At 34.9% G+C, this 22,063-nt stretch overlaps 1 protein-coding gene across 2 annotated transcripts in view; it reads left to right on the top strand.

Annotated features, from left to right (window-relative positions):
• Window positions 1-21,600, top strand: part of ITCH (itchy E3 ubiquitin protein ligase) — a 63,333-nt gene extending 41,733 nt beyond the window's left edge. For both annotated transcript variants that reach the window (XM_074919987.1, XM_074919988.1), the window contains 15 exons: window positions 1,251-1,425; window positions 2,307-2,373; window positions 4,263-4,347; window positions 5,649-5,777; window positions 6,452-6,524; window positions 7,476-7,547; window positions 9,643-9,731; window positions 10,401-10,560; window positions 10,845-10,978; window positions 14,786-14,926; window positions 16,698-16,818; window positions 17,613-17,717; window positions 17,946-18,042; window positions 18,415-18,487; window positions 19,168-21,600. In XM_074919987.1, the coding sequence (XP_074776088.1) occupies window positions 1,251-1,425; window positions 2,307-2,373; window positions 4,263-4,347; window positions 5,649-5,777; window positions 6,452-6,524; window positions 7,476-7,547; window positions 9,643-9,731; window positions 10,401-10,560; window positions 10,845-10,978; window positions 14,786-14,926; window positions 16,698-16,818; window positions 17,613-17,717; window positions 17,946-18,042; window positions 18,415-18,487; window positions 19,168-19,267 (1,621 nt within the window). In that variant the 3' untranslated portion in view covers window positions 19,268-21,600. The remainder of the gene's footprint in view (window positions 1-1,250; window positions 1,426-2,306; window positions 2,374-4,262; window positions 4,348-5,648; window positions 5,778-6,451; window positions 6,525-7,475; window positions 7,548-9,642; window positions 9,732-10,400; window positions 10,561-10,844; window positions 10,979-14,785; window positions 14,927-16,697; window positions 16,819-17,612; window positions 17,718-17,945; window positions 18,043-18,414; window positions 18,488-19,167) is intronic.
• The last annotated feature ends 463 nt before the right edge of the window (window positions 21,601-22,063 follow it).

Below are 22,063 nucleotides of genomic sequence, written 5' to 3'. Positions count from 1 at the left end.
GACTGGCAGTTTACTGAAGCTAGAATACATCTTCATTAAGAGGAATGTGAACCCAGTGCAAATAGTTGCTCCAGGTTGTCTCCAAGGAGCTCCACAAAAATGTGTAGTACATAGTATGGAAAACAGTTGAATGCCAAACATAATGGGATCTGAATTTCCTGTCAAAGATGAAGGAAGTGGGTCTTTACTGAGTAACAGATTAAAGTTAAAGACAGTAGACACCCCCAACTGTAAAAGGGAACCAAAACCACAGAAAAGTATTTTGGGATTGAGGTAACTATCAGCTTAAGCAAGAATGCCCTTGGTTAGCTCTTTATCCTGAGGTTCCTGTTTGCAGTCCTCTGATCTTGTCTCAGTTTCCATCTGCTAATTTATTATGCTCTTATAAAACAGATTTGGTTATTAGGCTGTTCCAGCTGATAGCATCAGAACAGCCGGTGATGTTAGTCTCTACATGAAAGCAGTGCTATCTTTCTTAGTTTTTAAAAAATGTAAGGAAAACATGAGAATTATTCTCTTGGACTTCATACTCCAGTGGTTCACACGCTGTACAGAATTACTAAGTAAAAATGTGGGATAGTAAATAGAAATTGATAGTAAATAGAAATTGGTATTAAAGAACAAAACCTGGCAGAGAGTCTCATAGAGGGAACCCAGCTGTCATGCTCAATCTATTTTGAACTCTGAGAGAATTGACCAGTATATTACTTAAACTTATTCAGAATGGTAGTGTTTTCATTCAAGTTTTGTAAATAGTACTGATTTAATATTAACTGAAAATAGTAAAAATCCAAACTAAACCAAAACCCAATGTTCACACCTTCCTTTTCTGCCAAATTAAGAGTGTAAGGAAATCTTGGATTATGTAGCCCAAACTGTCAGGGGTTTTGCTGTATTTTGAAGAGAAACCAGCAGACTTAGAGATTGGATGGGATAAATAAGGTAATGACAGTATAGTATTGACCGTGGTTTGTGTAGCTCTTAAACTATTTCAAAATATCCTGGATGTACAGTAAATGGAATGAGTCTGACTTGGTGTAGTATACAACAAAGTAAAAGTGATTCTCCTCAGACAATTTTAGCTCTTAGATTCATTACAGTTTTAGTGAATTGTAAAAGGAGAAAAACAAGTCTGCTGTGAGCCCATGCTTTATATCTACTTCCTACTTACTGTCTGTTTGCGTAAAAGTGCTTCTGACCCCATAAAATTGTCTGCCACTGAGAACTGTTGCTTATAATTATTTTAAAAGCTGGGAGCGAAGAGTTGACAACATGGGGAGAATTTATTATGTCGACCACTTCACTAGAACAACAACGTGGCAAAGACCAACATTAGAGTCTGTCCGAAATTATGAGCAGTGGCAGCTTCAGCGCAGTCAGCTTCAAGGAGCTATGCAGCAGTTTAATCAGAGATTTATATATGGGGTAAGTAATATAATGAAGAATATAAAGGTTAAGTAAGAGAGGTATATTTTTCAAATTTTCAACCCATTAGTCTTTCCTCTTCTGTGTATTGAAAGCATATATGTATTTTGAGCGTGTTTGTGGGTGACTTTTCTCCATAAGCTACCAGACTTTGTTATGGTTTATTTTGTGATAATCTATTATCTTTGTATGTGTTCATGTCCTTGCAATGGCTGCAGGCATCACATGCAGTGTAATGTTTGTCAGCTGGTGATGTTCCTTGATAAAGTTTATGTACAATATTGATAAAAGTCATTGGTTCAAAACAAATAACTGGTTTATTTGTATTGTGTCACTTGGCCAAAGACCTAGAAGGTAAAAGCAAGCTCACAGTACATATATTTCTGGTTTGGGTAAAATGAAATATGCAGGGAAACTAAAAATATCCTTCCAGAATTTTAAATCCATTGTTTACCTTTGATGAATAGTAGACTTTAGATAACTCCAATGCATGCTACTAGTTTTATCAGGAATATTGTAGGTTCTAAATTTGCTGTAAGTGAAGAGAATAAAAATGGACCTCATAAATGGTTGTAGGGAGAATGCAGGAATTAAGTCATTTGCTTTCTGATTGTTTTGGGTGCTGCTGTACTAATTTCCCTTCTGCGTAGGCAGGGGGACTAAACAAAGAATAATTATTTCCTTGGCATTGTAGTTAATTAAGTATGCCAAGGTCTGTAAAATAGGCATTCTCTGTGGAGAAAAATAAATTGTTGGCATCTTTGCTTATATGTAACATCAACAAAAATGCATTTACTTCAGTAATTCATGATGGCTATGGTAGAACATCTGGAAAGCAAATGACTAGTCATTAATGTACCATTTATTTGTGTCACTTGCAGAACCAGGACTTTTCATCCACACAGAACAAAGAGTTTGATCCTCTTGGGCCTCTGCCACATGGATGGGGTAAGACTGACTTGAAAAGTGTTTTTTAGTGCAATGTAATTAAACATTAAATTATACTGCTTCCAAATTTTGTCAGCTGTTCTAGGCTAGCTTTTTAAAATGAAAATGTGGATTAAAAATATTTTAAAATTGAATCTAATCAAATGTGCTGTTAAAGCAGAGTCCTGGCAAGGATGTGCAGTTTCAAAGTAGATTGGAAACTGTAAAGTATTCTTTTTCACTCCCTGTAACTATCATAATAGTTTCTTTCACACTGTGATCCTTTTTTAACTACTTTCATTAGGCAGGATTCCCTACCCACTGTCTCATTCCTGCCAAATCAGACTCCAAATCTCCTCTAAACCAGACTGCCAGATTCCCTCTCCAAGCTGATTCTTGAAGAGTTTTGTTGGTCTGAAAATTTTTTAATACAACTAACCACTTCTTGACTTGCCCCTCTCCCTGGTGTAAATTTGGTTTTGTACTTTACAGGTTTAACAACTTACAGTTAATATAATTGGGGGGTGTGTGTACAAAAATATAAGTGTAAAACTAATTTCTAGTGTGACTATCAAACTGATATAAGAAATGAAGTTTCATGATACGTAGGCAAAGTTCTCAGAATTGTGTAATTTTAAAGCAAGTAATTACTTGGCAAAGTTAGACCCGGGTTTTCGGCTTGTCTGTTTCAAACATAACTATTTGCATTTTTAGTTCCGGTATTGATGCAATTTCATGCCATAAAATCATTCCTCACACTTGTGCTTTGTTGCATTACGTATATAAAAATTCAAAGAAAGTTCTTTAGGCTGGCATTGCCCAGGTAACAACAAAACTGAGTTTTTCCACCTCATGTTGAATTCTGCTATCAATAGATGAGTGTCTACTTCCAGACTTCTCTTGTAAACCGAAGATTTTTTACCTGTGGTAGTGAGATTTTTGGCCTGTTTTTTTATAATTTGATTCTATATTCTGCATTTCTCTTGCAACACTAAATGAAAACTTTATGAAAAGCTGCAGAATGGTACAGAAGACCAAGCTGGGGAATTTATCATAAGCTTTGTTCAGTCATGGTTATACACTAAACTATCTGAGAGAAAATATAAATCTATTTTCTTGGAAACTGCATTGATCCCTCTTTATTCCTTGCTCCATAATTTGAATATGAAGCTCCTGTACTTTCTTGATCCTTGTGCATGCATTTGTTACCTATTTTGTGCTTACTGTCTATATTGCTTGTAAGGTATGTCATAATAATCAAAGCAACTGGGATTTTCTGTGGAGAAAACAGCTTACTTTTTTTTTCTTTCTTCCTGTTAATTTTTTCCTACAATTGAAAAATAAATAGCATGGTAAAGGACTTTAATATGGAAATTTGAACTTCGTCAGTATTTTAGTCCATACACATTTTTAACTTGCAAAAATACTGAAAAAACTTTTTAAGAAATGTAAACCGTAGGCCAGTAGATCTAGTGAAGGTAAATCTCCTGTGGTGAGCTACTTCCTTCACGCAAATGTTTATATTGTTGTTACGATGCCCAGCATCTCTCTCGTGGTCAGGATTGTTGGTATAAGCAGTGCAGGTGGAGATACCTGAACATTTCAGAGTAAGAATTGAGTTACAAAGAACTTGCCTATGAACAGCATTAAGTACGGTTTTTCCCAGAGGAGGTGATGGTGCAGTTTCATCTGACTATTAGCAGTCAGTAGTATTAAGACAGGTTCCTGTTTGTCAACAGCCTATTAAGGAATAATGTCAATGACAGTGGAAAGATGTTGAGTCAAAGCTGGTGCAGAGAAACCTGAAGACAGCAGAGGCTGTTGACTGATTTTATTTATTTTCTTTGATGTAGTCTCAGCAATACATTAAGCAGGTATTGAATTTTTTTTTTTCTTTTGCATCTTTTCAGAAAAGAGAACTGACAGTAATGGCAGAGTGTATTTTGTCAATCACAACACACGAATCACTCAGTGGGAAGATCCCAGGAGTCAAGGGTAAGAAATCAGTTGCATCTTCGTGTAAGTCTAGAATGAAAAGGTAACAGAGTAGTGAGCTAGGAAATGCTGCCCACAGCTGAAACATATGCTGTCCTACACAAACATCAGACAGCCTGTAAAAATATTAAAAGGTACTAGCTAAAATAGAAACTTTAAAAAATATTACTTAGTAAAAATACAATTACCGGGGAAGTCTTGGTCAACAACAGTAAGTTCATTCCCCAGAACAGCTCCTATTTTGTTTATAATTAGACACACATGTCTAAACGTTTGTATCATTGGGGGAGAGAGATTTCTTTCATACGGTGATGGGATGGTGCAGAGGATCCTAGACAGTTAATAGCTAAGAGACAGAAAGACAACAGACTTGTAAAACTGCAGCACTTGCAAAACTTGAGGAACTACTAGAAGTAATGGAGTATTGTTAATTTCAGGGTCTGGTCACTCAGACTTTTTGAGGGTAGGGTATGTAGGCAGGAGATTGAGGGTGAAGGCTGTTCAATTCCAGGTCTTCCTGTTTCAGCTGAAAATTTCCATTTGTTGAAGCAACTTCCATCTGTCCTCCATAGAGAAGGAGTGAGAGGAGGGGGAGGGCAACAGCCCAGTATGTGTGGAGGGGTAATAGCTGTAGCCAGAGGTGACAACTTTTCTACCACAGTCATGTCTGCAGCAGCTGACTGTGGAGAACACTATTACTCTGAATACAACCAACAACCAAATGTGCTGGCTTAAGTTAGGAACATGGTCCTACAGTGTAGTTCTGTGGAGGGAAGTCAGTATGAGACCACTTTGGAGTGATACTACTTAGGTCTTCCAAATAACTTGAGATTTTTATATATACCAAAATTGAGTTAGAAGTTGTCAAAAAATTATACAAGATCAGTATTTTCATTTATTTTTGTCATTCTGAAACTATCTTGTCTGCTGTGATTATACATGAGGTGCTAAAAGTTATTTATTAAAATGTCAGTTTCCAAGTAAAAACCTAATAGAATATAAAATTGTTTAGTGGAGGAAGTATTTCTAAATCTTACATACGTTTTTCCCTTAAGCTTTTATTTGTCATTATTCCAGGTAGTGTAACCAGATAAGCTAATGTTTAGTTAAACAGTCATTTTGGTCTAATTGAGAGCTGACATGAAAATTTATGAGGAAAAAAAGGCAGAATAAATACTGAATGGAAAGTTTCTCAATCCACAGTTTTTCTAGATCTGCCAAAATTTTTACTGCTTCAGGTATTGTTCAATTGTCTTAATGTGTTGAGTTCATCAGTTACGTGTATTTCCTTGTATCCATAGTCAATTAAATGAGAAACCTTTACCAGAGGGCTGGGAAATGCGATTTACTGTGGATGGTATTCCATATTTTGTGGATCACAATAGGAGAACCACTACATATATAGATCCTCGCACTGGCAAGTCTGCTCTGTAAGTGTTTTTAACATTACACTGAATTTTCAAAAGCACAGTTTAGCACACATCATTTTTGAAAGGGTTTTTTTTTCCCCCCCCTCTTTGTATGTGTTTTATGCAGAAAGTTTTACATGTAGTAATGCTTCTTAATTTTCTGGGGTTTTTTTCATCCACTGATAACTGTCCCTGAAGAAGGCAGTGTTTTGAACACTTGAGAATCCTTCTTGCCAAGTAGTTTATAAGATTTTAGGGTAATGGAGGAGCTTCATCAGTACTGTTGATGACCAGATCCTTTCCTTCCAGTTACTAGTCTCTCTTTTTAAAAGTACACTCAACCCTTACTTTCTTTGATTTTTAGGAGCCGGAATGGAGTTAAAACCAGAATTAACTCCCAGTTTATATTAGTGGAATATCATCCCATCCTTACTGTTAGAATCTTTTTGACAGTTAATAATCAGGTACTGTTTAAAAAGTACTGTGTATGCACTCCACATTTTGCAAAGGAAGATTTTTTTTTTTTAGTTTAAAAACAAGAAAATTAAACCCCACAATCAAAAAATGTGAATAAGAATCTTCCAGCTAGATTCCAACTAAACCATACAACTATGTAACTAATACAATTGCAAGCTTATACTTTAATTTCAAAAGTAGTTTTGTAATTTTTTTTTTTTTTTCTCCTTTGGTTCCAGAGACAATGGACCCCAGATAGCTTATGTGCGTGATTTCAAGGCAAAGGTCCATTATTTCAGATTCTGGTGTCAGGTATGATTTCATTTCTTGAGAATATTTGTTTGCATTTTTGGTTTTTGCTTACACGCTTTAAATGAACTCTCAATGCCTTGCATGTACAGGTGAACAAACTAAGGTTAAAGATGAGTTAAATTAGAAGGGAGTAAATACAGGACTTGAATAAACTAATGTAAGCTTTAAAGGTAAACTGGCTTTAAATCTTCAGAATAAAGGAAAACATTAATTTAGCTACTTTATTTTATTAGAAGTTGTAGGTTTCAGAATAGTGTTTTCCGCTGTTAATAAGGGAATATATGAAGGCACAGTGTTTTTATAGTTAATACAATATCTACTTTCTGAACAGATACCTACTTTTGGAAGAAAATGCAGGGCATTTGACACAGAACATGCATGTCTAAACATTGAAGACTATACTGTGTTGCACGTTATCGTGTTCTAACGTAATATCATATTCCAGAGTGTCAGTCTTGGTCCTCCAAGCTCTATGTATGTCAAAAGATTAAGTACCTTGGTGTTTGGAAAGAAGTCTTAGGTTTATATGGTTCAGAAGTTTTCAAGAGTCAATGAATTATCCTTTGAAAAATAGCGGAGAAACTAGCCTAATTTTTCACTTTGAATTTTGTGCTGAAAGAACCTAGATTTTAAAATTTGTCATTAAATCCTTGGGTAGAAAGCCTTGCTGACTGAGAATGTTATTGATCTTAATGTTTTCTGATGTCTTGTAAGAGTACAGTATTTGAACCTGTTCTAAGCAGGTTCTGGAGGCATGTATCCTCATTGTAGATATCAGTATTGTAAGCAATTTGTTCTTAGAGTGATTACAATGCAATTATCTTGATTACTGTTTTTTTTATATTGATTGGTGAAATGCAACTGTACCTCTTAAAATAATGTAGTCAACAAATAACAGTCCAAACTCAGAATCTCTAAGTGATTGTACACTTCTACAAAATTTCATTTCAGCAACTGGCAATGCCACAACACATAAAGATTACAGTGAGCAGAAAAACATTATTTGAGGACTCATTTCAGCAGGTATTGTATTAAAATGTGTTAGTAGTGGGCATGAGAAGTTGAGTTGATTTAAATTTATTGTTACGTGTCATTTCTGATCCTTTGATGTCTTGCTACTGTCATTTTAAGTGACGCTAACAAAAATACTGGTTTAATACTTAGGATACATCCGTGCTTATATATTAAAAGATCATTCTAAAATATGAAGTTCTGGCTCTAAAGACTGATTCATCTAACAGAGAAAGGTGGTTTTTTTGTTGTTGGTTTTTTTTTTTCCTCAGTGTACTTTAAATTGAGTTAATTTTGAGGTGAGCGCTGTGGCAGAGCAGCTCCCCATTCTCAGGAAGTTTTCATGTTGTGCTTGTGTTTGTTATTACATTTTTCCAAACAGTATTACATAAGCATGGGTTACATACCAAAATATATTAAGTTCATCTTAGTTAACATCATTAAGTTGATCTTAGGGCATTATGGATCTTTAAATGAGTAATGAAATGGTTAAAAGAAAATAAAAATTCTATTTAGATTATTGGTAGCAAAATTCTTTTTAATGTTTGTAGACTTAAACCCTGGTTAAAATTTGTTCTTATACAATATTTTCAAGTGCTTTTGAATTTTACTTTTTGAATGTTCATTGTGGCAGTAAATCACTCCCATTGCTTGTTAAAATTGAAGCCAAAAGCAGCTCTTCGTCAGTCTAGTAAGATACATAGAAAAAAAAGCTTGGAAGTGCACAGAACAGTCTGGTCATGCCAGTACTCCTCTTGGCCACTTCTGTATTTTTCTGACTTAAAAGTAGCTTAAGAAAATGCAGACCTTACATAAGAAGATGTTTTATCTTCCTCTGTCCCTAGCTGAATTTTTTTTCGTCTTCCTATATGTCTTCAGGTTTCATTTCTTGTTGGAATTATCACAGATGTGTCATGCCAGGAAATTGGAAGAAATAGAATATTATGTTTTGAGTCAAATATATTCTTAAATCAGGATTAATGCTTTCTTGTTCAAATTACTGTCAACTGGCTTAGAAGCAACAAATAGTGCAGTTGTCTTTTCTGTTGGAACAGTGATGTCTTGAAATAAAAGGGGTTAGAAGGAGACAAAAATCCCATTACTGAAAGTTAACTCCAGCATTATTTCCAAAATTGTACTTGGTCCTTTTACAGTATAACCATAAAGGTAATGAAATTACACTGTACTAGAAAGAATCAAGAGATAGATTATGTAATTATGTAAAAATCAGCAAACCTAGGTTTCCTTGGGAAAATAGGGTTCCTTATCAGTAGTATAGATGGTCTAATTGCAAAGACCCAAGTTAATTTTTAATACTCGTTAGTCATTCATCTTTTGCAGATATCTCTGGGGTTATAACATTTTTTGTGATGATTACTACAGACATCTAGGAGAGATTTTTAAAATGCAAATCTTGACCCAAATTCTCTGCCTCTCCCTGCAAACAAAAACTTAAAGTGCTTGGACACACACAAGTGTTATGTGAAATTTCTTTATGTAAACCTTTGATAATTGACCAGCGTAATTATAAATTTGGTCATTGTATTAAAACCAGCATTAGTAAAGTTCCTTAGCATCTATGATTCTTCCTAACTTTTAAAAAACAAACAAACCAACCAGCTAGATTTTGATTATTCTCTTTAGGAGATGAAGCTGTAAAATGAAAAAATATATATGTGTATTACTGTTTCATTTCTAATTTATTTCTTTGAGTCCTTGACCATGACTCTTCATAACTTGTAACCGAGTTACTCAGTATGCTATTTAACAAATACCAAATTTACTCACTTTGGGCCTATTATTTATTGTCTGGATTTCTGGTTTATACTTATAGACAGGCTGCTGGCCTAAGTATCCTGAGTCTGTAATTTCAGAATTGTTATTTTTCTCTGCTTCTACATCTTTTACTTTTTAAACTATGGAAGTAGGTTTGTACTAACACTTCTGATTCCATGAACATTCCATAAGCAAGTACTTCACGTACTCACAGTTCTTTTTATGGTCTGAATTATTAAATGCCTTATTGCTAGATAGCAAATAGTAATAAGTCTAGCCAGTGTTCATAGCTGTTTTCTTAAAAAGAATTGATTGTTTTTCTTTTACTAAGATAATGAGCTTCAGCCCTCAGGATCTACGGAGACGTTTATGGGTTATTTTCCCGGGTGAAGAAGGCTTAGATTATGGAGGTGTGGCAAGGTAAACTAAACTGAAATGGTGAATACCTTTTTCTGCAAGTTGTTGGTGTGAAGACTTCCCCAAAATAGATAACTTAAAATGCAGTGCTTTCAGAATATTAGTGAAGTTTATTCCTTATCTATCTTTCCTTGGAGTATCTGAGGAAGACAGTTCCTTAAAATATATGTATGTCTTAAAACTGTATAAAATAATTTCCAGTTCATATTAGGAATTACTTTAATTGTCTCAGTGATTGGAGATACACCTTTTACTGAACTAAAGTAAGACTTTGTCACAGCCATTACTATCAAAGTAGTTTTGTTGAAAAAGGTGAATAGAAATCTACTTTCAAGTCAAAAGTCTTTACTGGAACATAACCAAGAATTACATATATTAACATTCCCTAAAACCCTGAAGTTTAAATCAGCGGTAGACTTTTAACCTGCTCATTTAGATAAGGGTGATTTTTATACAAACCACTGACAAATGTATATCTGTGTAACTTTGTATATTAATTTGTAATTTATGTTAGTTTCAAATTGGTTTCAGTTTGGTCAATCATACTTTCTGGTAAAGAAGTCGGACTGACTACCTGCGTGTCAACAAGTTCCTAAGTCAACGCAAGTTAGCTAAAGTAATATCTAATTTAATTTATTTTGAAATGTGTTTTTATTGTTTGTGTGATTTCAGGGAATGGTTCTTTCTATTGTCACATGAAGTTTTGAACCCAATGTATTGCCTGTTTGAATATGCAGGGAAAGATAACTACTGCTTACAGATAAACCCAGCCTCTTATATTAATCCAGACCATCTGAAATATTTCCGATTTATTGGGAGATTCATTGCCATGGTAAGTTCAAAAGTAGACAGAGGTTCTTTCATGTAATTTTCCTATAAATAAATATTTTACCATCAGATGATAATTAAACAGTTCATTTTTGAGTTGAAACTATTATCAGATGTTTGGATATAGCTACTGTTGGTTTAAGTTAATTCATTTTATTAGCAGTCATGATATTCTAGGTTGCTTTAATTCTTTGGCTGTCAAATTTCATTGGTAGAGAGTACAGAATGTTGTCATAGTAAGTATTCAATCGTCCTTTGCGTTATTTTGTCTGTTTTCGTATTCTTCAGGCTTTGTTCCATGGGAAATTCATTGACACTGGTTTCTCTCTGCCGTTCTATAAACGTATCCTAAACAAGCCAGTAGGACTCAAGGATTTAGAATCTGTTGACCCAGAGTTTTACAACTCTCTCATCTGGGTAAAGTGAGTTTGACTTGATTTTGTTCTTGAAATAGCAGTACAATGTTTTTAATTTTCACTTATGCTAGGAAGTAGGTGTGAATGTATTACTAAAAACCCCACTGGAAAGTATAATATATCAGTTGCAGAGCAGTATTGGAATTTTTACTTCAGATACACAAATAATAATTTGATAATGCAAAAGTCATTCATTGAGTATTCTGCACAGCATCTTTCATTTGATTTTTGCTATTGATTTTTATTAATCTAGCCACGTCTGTATAATTAATTACACAGATGTGGCAGTCTTGAACACTTATATATAAAATGGTTGAGTTCCAGTGAAAATTTTCAGATAACAGATTAAAAAAAATAATCAAAAATGCATTTAATGTTTCTCTCTCTAGTATCTGGTTTAGTTAGAAAACATAAAAAGTTTATTGCTACAATAATGTGGAGTTAACAAATGTAGTTTATTTACTCCTGCAAAATTCTTCTATTGGTCATACCTGAAATTTGACTTAAAGGTTAATATCAATGATTTAATGCTTTAAATAAGTTTTTTTCTACGTGTCCTTGTTTTTTTGCTCGAAGTTGAATCATTCAAGACCACTTTTACATATAGCCTTCCATATATGCATTGTCAGTCATCTGTCTGTTACACAGTCATTTTTTGAGTCCTCCTTTTCCACTCCTTTGCAGATTCCTTTCCAGAAAGGAGCAAATCAAAAGGATCTGGAGTTTGTATATCATAATTATTTTGGAATTATATGTTTAAAATATTTTAAGAAATAATTTTAAAAATCCCTTAGATGTAAAGCATTGTAATTCTGTAGTTATTTTTCTATACTTATTTCATAATAGCAGCACTCCAGGATGCTGTAGTCCGTGGTTGATGTGCACCATTTGTTTCAGGAACACAGGCGAGTTAAAAAGACCACACAAAAATTAGAAGGGAAAGATAAAGGCAATTTTTTTTTGCTTTTGCTATAGTAAAAACAATTTAGCAGAAAAAAACAGGCTTTTTTTACATGACTAGGGAGATAAAATATTTTATTTAAGAATCACACAAAACCAGATTAGTTTTGAAAACACTTTAAGAAATTCATAAAAGGTGTGGGAATAGATTGGTTTTTAAAATGCAGAAATAAAGGTAAAAGACAAGATTGTCATCTCCTGTAGTGGTGAATCTTGGAAGCATTATCTTGAATAACAAGGTGGGGGGAAGGCAGCTTTATGAGATGTTTAGAAATTCAGATAGGAATTTTGATTTGTTTTTCAAAGAGTAGTATCATCTGTACTCAATATATGTGCTGCTAAAAGGTGTGGTGAGTTAGAATTCTATTAGGAAAACTTAGAACTGTTGTTATTTGAGTAAAGATGCCATGAAACTGAGACCTGAAAAGGAAGAAAGTGTCTCAAAGCTGTAAGTGCTGATTTCTGTAATTAAGGAATTGTGTCATTTATTTTTTAGTCAGAAAATGTATGTATATTTTTTTTTTAAGAGGGCACTTTGTCATTTTGTGACTTACTGAGTTTTAGAGACCAAGCCAATATGATACTGAAAAATAGTATAGTGAAGAAATCTGCATTAAATTGAGGGGAAAGCTATTACTGGTGAAAGATCTGCTGACTAAATTGTAGCAAGTTGCACATATAACAACATTTACCTCATGAACAATATCGATCCATTAATATTTTGTGGAAAGTCTAGATTTAAAGGGTGTTACTTTAAGACATTATCTGTAGATGTAGCTGTATCTTTGCATTTGTGTGTGTAGTGCACGTGAGCTGGACACTTTTCACATTTGAAAGCAATGGGTGTTCTTTATAACACCCAGTAGTAATTGCAAGGTCTTTCAGTGCTGCTCAAGGGTGTTACATTAGTTCTATGTATGGTTCTTTTGGTGCATATGTAGTTTATAACGGTATAGAAGAGAGTACAGAGGCTTTTGGATGTCAACATTAGGCTGCTTGTCTATGGCAATAAATGGGAACTTGTCACAGGCATCACAGACTACTTTTTCCCCTCATTTTAATTTGAAATATACAGTGTTGCCAGATACCACCCAGTGGATTGTTGGTGTGAAACTTCCTAGACTGAATTCTTGGGTATCAGCAGTCCCTAATGAAAGATGTTGTCAAAGACAGGAGAAGCCTGCATCTGTAGCAAGCAACTAGAAAACTCAGAACTTACTGTCAAAGAGGAACGTTCTACATCTCACTCTGTATATGAGGGTTTCAAATGACTTAAGATGTGCAGGCTACATATCCTTTTATTAATCTGCACTCAGTGTTTGGGTTTTCTCTTTTTTTTTTCCCTTTTGTTTTTTTCCTTTTTTTAACCACAGAAGAAAGCAATGGGGAAGCTTCAGGCTATAACAAGAACTTTCTGGAGACTGTCTCTAGAGCAAATATGACCCAAATATCAGTAGCAATTTCTGTAGTAATAAAGAAATCTTCTAGGTTGGAGTCCATGAAAGGCTTTGCCCCTTTGAAAAAACACTTAAGAATATGAAAACTCTGGAGAAAAATCTTCAGACCTCAAGGGATGCATATTGACCTCTAAAACTGAGACCCACACTTCAAGTTCAGTATAGTTGAGCCTGCTTATCTGATGAAGGTGAAGCTGATGAAGTTATACTCTTGTGGAGATGACTGCAAATTTGTAGGGGGAGAAAAAGTCACGTCTGTCAGGGCAGATGTAATTTTATTCCTCACACAAAGAAGCACATTTTATAACTTTCCAGGAAGCTTTCAGTAGTTTTTAATTTCTTGGGACTTCCTCCATCAGGTGGCCATTTTTCTCATTCCCACAATTCTGAAAATTTCACAGAATCATTGAGCTTGGAAGGGGACCTCTAGAGGTCGTCTAGTCAAACCTCTGCTCAAACTGAACTAGAGCAGGTATCTTTAATTTTAAAAGGAAGGGGTGATTTTATTTCATTGTCCACCCATCTGAAGCCTTCCCTCCTCATCTAAGATTTCATGTAATAGTATGTATTTTGGAAAGATCAAGTTCAGAAGCACTGTTGCATCACCGTGCTGGATAAGCCACAGTGATGTTTTCAAGAGTGACGTTACTGTGTGATGGTTCAGAACAAATGTCTTGATTTTGCACTTTATTTGGGAGGAAGATGGTCACCAAAACTTTATGCATATGCAGGTGATTCTTCACTTTCCAAAAGCACATATCAACATATAAATTACAGCGTTGTACTTGTTCTCCTGTCTATTAATGCCTGTAAACACAACAGTTTATTTGAACAATGTTTGTTGGCTACAGATTCTTCCTATTTTGAAATTTCTAAGATAATTCCTCTTCAGCAGGAGTATTTGTACTTTGTTAACTTAGGAGCTTGGGACATTTCAGTATATGCTTACAGGATAGTCCCGTAAATACACTGGAGCTGAAGATAATTCATTAAGCGTGCAGAGTCTTAAGTTGCTTGTTATCTGTGATTCTCTGACAAAGTGACAGTTACATTACCTGTTAGAAGAAGCAATCATGCAATGAAATGCAAAAATGTCATTATTTGAAAAGTTTCTGTATTTCATAGACATTCCACAGATTGTAGTCAGCAGGTAGTTTGTCAGCCTTGTGATTGGTAAATGTAAAGGTGTTATTGATCAAAAACTTTTGATCAGGAGTTCAATTCATGTATACACGTTGGTAAAATGAGTCAGTACTTCTTGCAAAACTGTAATTATTGTGTAAGGACTATATCCTTATCTTGATTATTTAGCTCCGAACCTTTTTTCTTAAGGTTCTCCTCTACTGAGTACAAGGTCTTGACACAGTTATTTAAAAGTGTATTTTTTTCCTTACAGAGAGAATGATATTGAAGAATGTGGCTTGGAAATGTTTTTCTCAGTTGATAAAGAAATTCTAGGTGAAATCAAAAGCCATGATTTGAAGCCAAATGGTAGCAACATTCTGGTCACAGAAGAAAACAAAGAAGAATATATTAGGTGAGAATAAATGAAGATGTAAAAATACTAATATCTCCATCATTTTTGTTCTCGAATTTTAACAAGAAAAGATTATCAGACTGTGTAATCTGAAGTGTTGCTGAAATTCTGTCTGTCGACATCAGCAATTACTCAACAAGTGGCAATTGTTTGGATATCGTATTTGAAAGAAGAATATTGATGGAAATAAGTTTTTAAAATCCATTTTTCCCAAGAATTATAGTAAAACATACACTTTTTTCCTAGAGATACTTATGTGTAGCAGAACATCATGACAACAAATGTGAATGTCAGGTATTTTGTGAAATCATTGCATGTGTTTATCACTGGAATTACATTGCTTCATAGCCTGCTGATACTCTGCCCAGCCATTTATGTTTGGGGTTTTTTTAAACATAAGAACATTTTTTGATACTTTTGTGATGATTCTTACTTTTTAAAGATACTCGATCGCTACTAGTTTTATCTGAACTGGCCTTATAGTATAATTAGGTCTTGGTATTTGTAACAGGACAGTGGTTGTGATGTCATAAGTTGTACTGTCATAAATGAAGGATTATATTTGCAGTACCAGAATGCTTTAAAGCAGTAGGTTAAGAGGGAAGAGCCTAAGAGCGATTAAAGAATAAAAATGTGAAAAGTCACCTGCTTTGTCTTGAAATATTCCTTTCTTCTCAATGTGCAGCACTATTTAAGGTCTGCTTTAAGGTGTGAACTTCAACATATAAGCTTGGAGGATGTGCTTGCAAAAAAAAAAATCACACATTTCAGGCACAAAATAAACTGAATCACAGTAGAATTTTCCTCTTTTACGATGCGTTCTGTGAAGGCTTCTTTCATGGGGAGGGGTGAGGAAGAAGGGAATGGATTTTGTTTTCATCGCGTATCTAAAAACATTTCAGTGATTCACAGAAAAAGTGGTATTTGTGCAAGAAACATACTTGCATTCTGCAGTTCTGCAAGGTATTAATACTAGGGTTGAAAATAGGGAGGATCTGCAGAAAACCATTCTCTTGTAGTTTCAAGGAACCCAGGGAGAGCTCAGATTGCAGTTTCACACATACTCTTTTGTCTTACTCTGAGTCCTGCTTTAAGTCCCCAAAGTTTCTAGGATTGAAATCAGGAAATAGCCATCTCTCCTTTAGACTCCAATTCTCCTGACAGGTTAGGCTTGAATTCAGCATAATATCTGCTTCTCCCTGGGTTCAGGTTCTTCGGGTCTCCTGCCTGCTTTTCACCCTTTTATTAATGGAGAGTGGAGTTTCTGCCACAGAGCAAAGTTTCATGATTAACAGAAACAAATATGGAACTTTCCAAATGGACATAGTCGTTTCTTGGTAAGCTAGCAGTCCTACTTATCTTCACCAGTACAACTTGACCTAGTTTTTACCTTTTCATGGATAATGACTGAGATTTCTGGGGAGAATTAGATGAATATAGCTCTGCATTTTTTTCTTTGTTCAAATACCTAGGGACTGCTGTGCTCTCATTAATACAATCAGTGAATAGATGCTGCCTCCTCTTTGCGTCTAAAATACTTTCCGTAGCAGACTGGTTTGAAACATAGGGTTTTAACGTAAAAAGCCAAAATTGTTTGCACAGTGTAAAGGTTACTAATAAAATTATGCAACACTCTATCCCCAGAACTTTCCAGACTTTCCATAATTTTTTTTAACTTAGCTTACAGTTCATCTCAAAATAGGCTAACAAAGATGTGGACTTGGGTTAGCACAGGCCCATTTAAATGATCTCTCTCTATCTTCTTTTACAGGCTAGTAGCAGAATGGAGACTTTCCCGAGGTGTTGAGGAGCAGACACAGGCTTTCTTTGAAGGCTTCAATGAAATTCTGCCACAGCAGTATTTGCAGTATTTTGATGCTAAGGAACTGGAGGTAAAGGACTGCTTGGCTATTACTAGATCCAGGTTGTTACACATAAAATACTTAAACTCCAGTCAGTGTGTCTGAAGAGCAGAACTCACTAAGGCTGGCAACTCTCTTTTATAAAGCATATGAAGGAGACTTGATGGAGTCTATTATTAATAATATTAATAATATTAATAATATACTATTAATAATAGTCTACTATTTATTAGTGTGTTTCTTTTCACCCTGCCTCTCTGCAGTCTGCTTCACTGTTTCTAAAGGCTATAATTCCGCCAGTAGAAATTTCTTATCAAATTGCCTTTGTAATCCTCAGCAATTTGATTTGCCTATGTTCAAAGAATGAGGAACTTGACAGAAGGGGAGGTAAAACCAGATATGCAACAGATGATTGCATATAGTCTGGACCGGACTCTAGATGTTTTTGATCTCTCAAGATTACACTTTCTGAAACGTGTTCAGTTTAAAAAGATAAAAACAAAACATCCTGTTCCTAGCAAAAAATCGTATGGCTGGGCAATGATAAACCGTTCCTGGCTTGAATGCCTAAAGGCAAGCAATTACTCTATTTTTCATGACAGAGGTGCTTTCTGTTTTGTGGCCTCTCCAAATAAACTTCATGAGCAGTCATCATTCTTTGTTGTAGAAGTTTTGGATGAAGTTTAAAATTAAAAACAATATACTGCCATTGCAGATGCTTCTGAGTATGGGTGCAGTTGATATTCTATTTTACTATGTGGAAAGTTATAGAAGGCAAGTCATTAACTTGTATTCATGTTTATTGCCCTTTTTCTTCCCTAAAGGTGCTTCTGTGTGGAATGCAAGAAATTGATTTGAATGACTGGCAGAGACATACCATCTACCGGCACTATACCAGGACCAGCAGGCAGATAGTATGGTTCTGGCAGGTTTGTAGATTTTGTTTTAGTCTCAGACCAACAGAAATTAGAGAGCACAGCTGCAACTTAGTAAACAATAGTCAGAATGATTGAACAGATCTGTAGTGTGTAAATACAAATTGTAACTGCTAATCCAGCTATTCGTAAATCATGTAATTTGTTAATCTGTGGATGAGGATGTGAAAATCTGAATATCAAATCTATACCTAAATGTTCATTTCAATTACTATTTTTCAGTTTGTGAAAGAAATAGATAACGAGAAGAGAATGAGGCTCTTGCAGTTTGTTACTGGAACATGCAGATTACCAGTGGGAGGATTTGCTGACCTCATGGGTATGCATTAATAATCCCTCTAAAGCATTAGATAATTTTTTTTAAAAGAACCAAGTTATATATTTATAGACATTTTAAATTAGTTTTATTGCTTTATAGTATTTAATGCTGGTTTTTAAGTCCTGCATATACTTGAGCTATGATGGAAAAAGAGATGGAGGGAATGATTACACCTGTTGTATTGTTTCAAAATCAAATTTATGCATTGCATCACGTGCATACTTTGATCTAGATGTAGTGAAAATCAGATGTCTTTTTCCTGTGTGAGTAATCTCAATCTTGTCTTGTGTTTGGGCCTTTCACACTTCAGTTGTAATGTATTACCTACTGAGATAAAGGTAGCTAGACCTTCTTTATTTGAATTTGTTACAGGGAGCAATGGACCCCAAAAATTTTGTATTGAAAAAGTTGGAAAGGAAAACTGGTTACCCAGAAGTCATACCTGGTGAGTATGTAACAAATCAGAATATTACTACTGTTCTGGTTTTTGTTAACAGCAATCTACTTGGAGATTTTAGTAAATGGGTGATATGCTTAAATTTAAGGTTGAGACTGTGAAAGCAAACACCAAGTTGTAGTGGTAAACTTTGTTGAATAATACCTGAACTTCTGAAAAAGTCTTGTGGCATAGAGAGGATTCCACTGTAAATTCCATGGATTTGTGTATTACTGAAAGTTTAAAGTAATAAACTGTACCGTCTAAAGAGGTTGGGACTGATCTTTTGTTATCACTACACTCCATTTTGATAGTGAAGGAGCCACATTCACACTCCCTCTTCCCTAGAGAAAAGGTGGTTTCTACTCAGTTCCTTGGGTGTATTAGTGGTCAGTAAAAAGACAAAAATTAAAAATTTCAAATGTGAATGATGTCTCTCATTAACCAACTACAAAAGGTTAGTGAAACTTCCTACTGAGTGCACTACATTTCTAGAAAACTATGACCGTTCAGGCACTTGAATTTTGCTCTCAGAAATATTCAGATTTATGTTGGTAGTCAGCTTTTCACAGGATATGAATCCAGGTATCCATCTACACAGTAAAAAGCTTAGTTACCCATATTCAGAACAGATTTTTTTAATGATGGCTTAATTATTTTTCAGTACTTAATTTTTTCTTTATTTTCAGTTTCAATCGTTTAGACCTTCCACCCTATAAGAATTATGAGCAGTTGAAGGAAAAGCTGTTGTTTGCAATTGAAGAAACAGAAGGATTTGGACAAGAATAGCTAAAATTTGCACCTTGAAGAATGTGAACTCAATATGATATATGTTCTTCACTTCTTCTGCTTGTTGCACACTTCATTGTAAAGTAGACTTGACTTGGATTTATTTAACAATACTAATGTGTAAGTAAATGGATGTTATCCTGAGGTGTTATCCACATTAACTCTGGATTTCTACTGAGCACTTTCAGAAATCAAATGAGCGATCAGATATGGCTACAAATGAATTACGACCTAAGTAGAGGTTTAATACAGCTTTGGGCTCTGCTTTGTTTTACCATTCATTAATTAGAATGTTTCCTTAAAGACTGACAGATTTTTAATAATAGTTTTGTCTTTCCTTTTTAGTAGCATTTTTTGCTACTGATGCACTGGGAAGTTCATTGGTAGCTGCAATGCTGCAGCATCATCTTAAGCCTCTTTACAGCAGTGTTATTAGAGCCAGCTCCTAACCATCCTCTGCGTACCATGAGCAAATTCATTGCTTAAGCCTTTTTTTCTAACTCGAGTGTGGCCAGACTGTTTTTTCCCTGCCTGGAGTCTGCTCACATGCCAGCTGGACTCAAGCTGCTGTTAAGGGGATGTCAAACTGTGGCACAAATCCAGGGCATAGCTTTTCTTTGGTTTTTCCCAATCCTGCTAATTTCAGCAAAACAGACACCTGCCCAAAGTTGTTGGAACATTTCTGTGTGCCCTCAGAAGAATTCTGATCTTTTTCTGTGTAACACATTTAACTTTTAAATCAATATTAACACTGTGGTACTTCACTTGTTTTGCAAAAGACAAGACCACCTGGGATTGCACTGATTCCTTTTAAATTCCTGTTTGCAGACTGATGTTTCTTGTCAAAAGTGTTAATGGACATTATTCTCAGTGTTATTCTTACATGTTGCAGTCAGTTTGCTCTGAAGAATTTATTGGGTTTTCAGGAAGAGGTGCAAAACGACTGGATTCAGAAAATGGTAATACTTAACCATTTTTGCTGATGAACTGATTTGCAATAGTGGCTAAGGCTAAGAGGATTAGAAAGTTCAGATATGGATTACAGGTTTTTGAAAAGATGGAGCATCAGTAAACAGTTCTATAAAGTCTGAAATGAAAGGTTTTTTGGGGAGGTTTCTAAGCATATTCACCCTAAGCTGCTTATAGCTAGTAACTTTTGTAGTGAGTTCCTATTGGATTAATAACATCTTTTACTTCCTTTTAGAATCTGTTAATATTCAACTCTCTTCTGGTTTACAGTAACATTTTGCATTTTACTGCTCCTTTAGACTGAATGCACTTTTTGGGTATGGTCAGCTCTTTCCCTGCCTGAAGGGAGGAAAGCAAACTTCAGTGAGATGAGCTGTTAGCCATAGTAAGAGACGTGACCCCTGAAATAGCATGTAGCACATAGCAAAGCGTAACTGTAGCTCAGAGCCTTGGGATGGGAGCTGTTCTTAAGAGGCTTCTAGGTATCCGAGATGAAAGAGGACGGTGGGAAACTACAACTGAACTTCCAGTCTTGAAAAGAATATTTCTTTCCTGCTGCCCTTTCTGTCTAAACTATAAGAGGGGAAAACTGATTCAGGCCTAAGAACAACCAAAACAGTACAGTTTTTATCAGAGTTCAAGTGTTTTTCAGGTCATACAAAGTGATACGTGCTTATTGGAAGGCAGAATATTTAGACTGTAGAGTGAATAGCTTTTTTTGTGATGCATATTCTAAGAAAGACATGGAAAAGAGTTTCTGATGATACAGAAATGACCCTCTTCTACAGTTTCATTGATGGCGAGAACTAACCTGACTTCATGGGTTTACTAGGAGGAAAATCTGCCAACTTCGAAACATTTTATGGATATATTGTAGTACACAGCTCATGAGGAGAAAAAAAAGCCTTATAAATATTTTCTGTTTATATTAATTCTTATGATGAAATGTAGTTATCTAACATATTTACAAGAGAGATTAAATTAAGCAAGATAATGCAAGATTAAGCTATGAAAAATAGTTTGTGTTCTGCGTAATGCTTCATGATTCATGTAGGGAACCTAGAAATATTGTTAATGTATAAATATCACCCAAAAGGCTTTCAGCCCTATATTTTTAAAATGAAGAATAGTTATAATTGAAATAGCCTTAGCCCTAGTTCTATAGGGTATGGCTGTTTAATATTTTTATGGTTGAAATGTTTAGTTCAGGAAAAAGGTAAATGCTTGTATATATTTTTGCAGTCCGGGATTCCACTTATTCAATTTTTTGTTCTTTAATTTAAATGGCATGTTTATATGTCTTTTCTGCTGTATCAGGATGGGGGAAAGGGGGCTGGATATCCCAAGCACCAGATATGATTTTAAAATACTACAAATAAAGAATTTATTGGGGGGGGGGGGGGGGGGGGGGGAAATCTATGAAATATTGGATTTGGCCAAAAATATAAAAAATTTTTACTGTGTTAAATTGGCAGTGTTTCTGAAGTCAAAGGTTAAGATGACTTAGGCATTTTACTTTGTCAGCATTGTGAATGCTAACAAATCTGTTAATTTTTTACAGCATGTTGTGTAGAAATAAAAAGGAATTAACATAAGCCACTGGTGCACTTTTCTGTTTTTTGTGGGGATCTGGTGAAAACAACATGTGGATGAGCCCACAGCATCTGGTATCCCAGATAATAGGTCATTATGAATTGGACTTACAAGTAAGACTTTTAGCAGAGATTAATGAGTTTGTCTCCCACTACTTCAACTGATTTAGCAACCTGAGCTGCATAAATTCATAGTATGTCACAAATGTATATTGGTATGCAACTGTCAGTTGAT

The sequence above is a fragment of the Athene noctua genome, chromosome 16 (genome assembly GCF_965140245.1).
Source record: "Athene noctua chromosome 16, bAthNoc1.hap1.1, whole genome shotgun sequence".
Lineage (NCBI taxonomy): Eukaryota > Metazoa > Chordata > Aves > Strigiformes > Strigidae > Athene > Athene noctua.
This window is presented reverse-complemented; position numbering and strand designations above follow the sequence as displayed.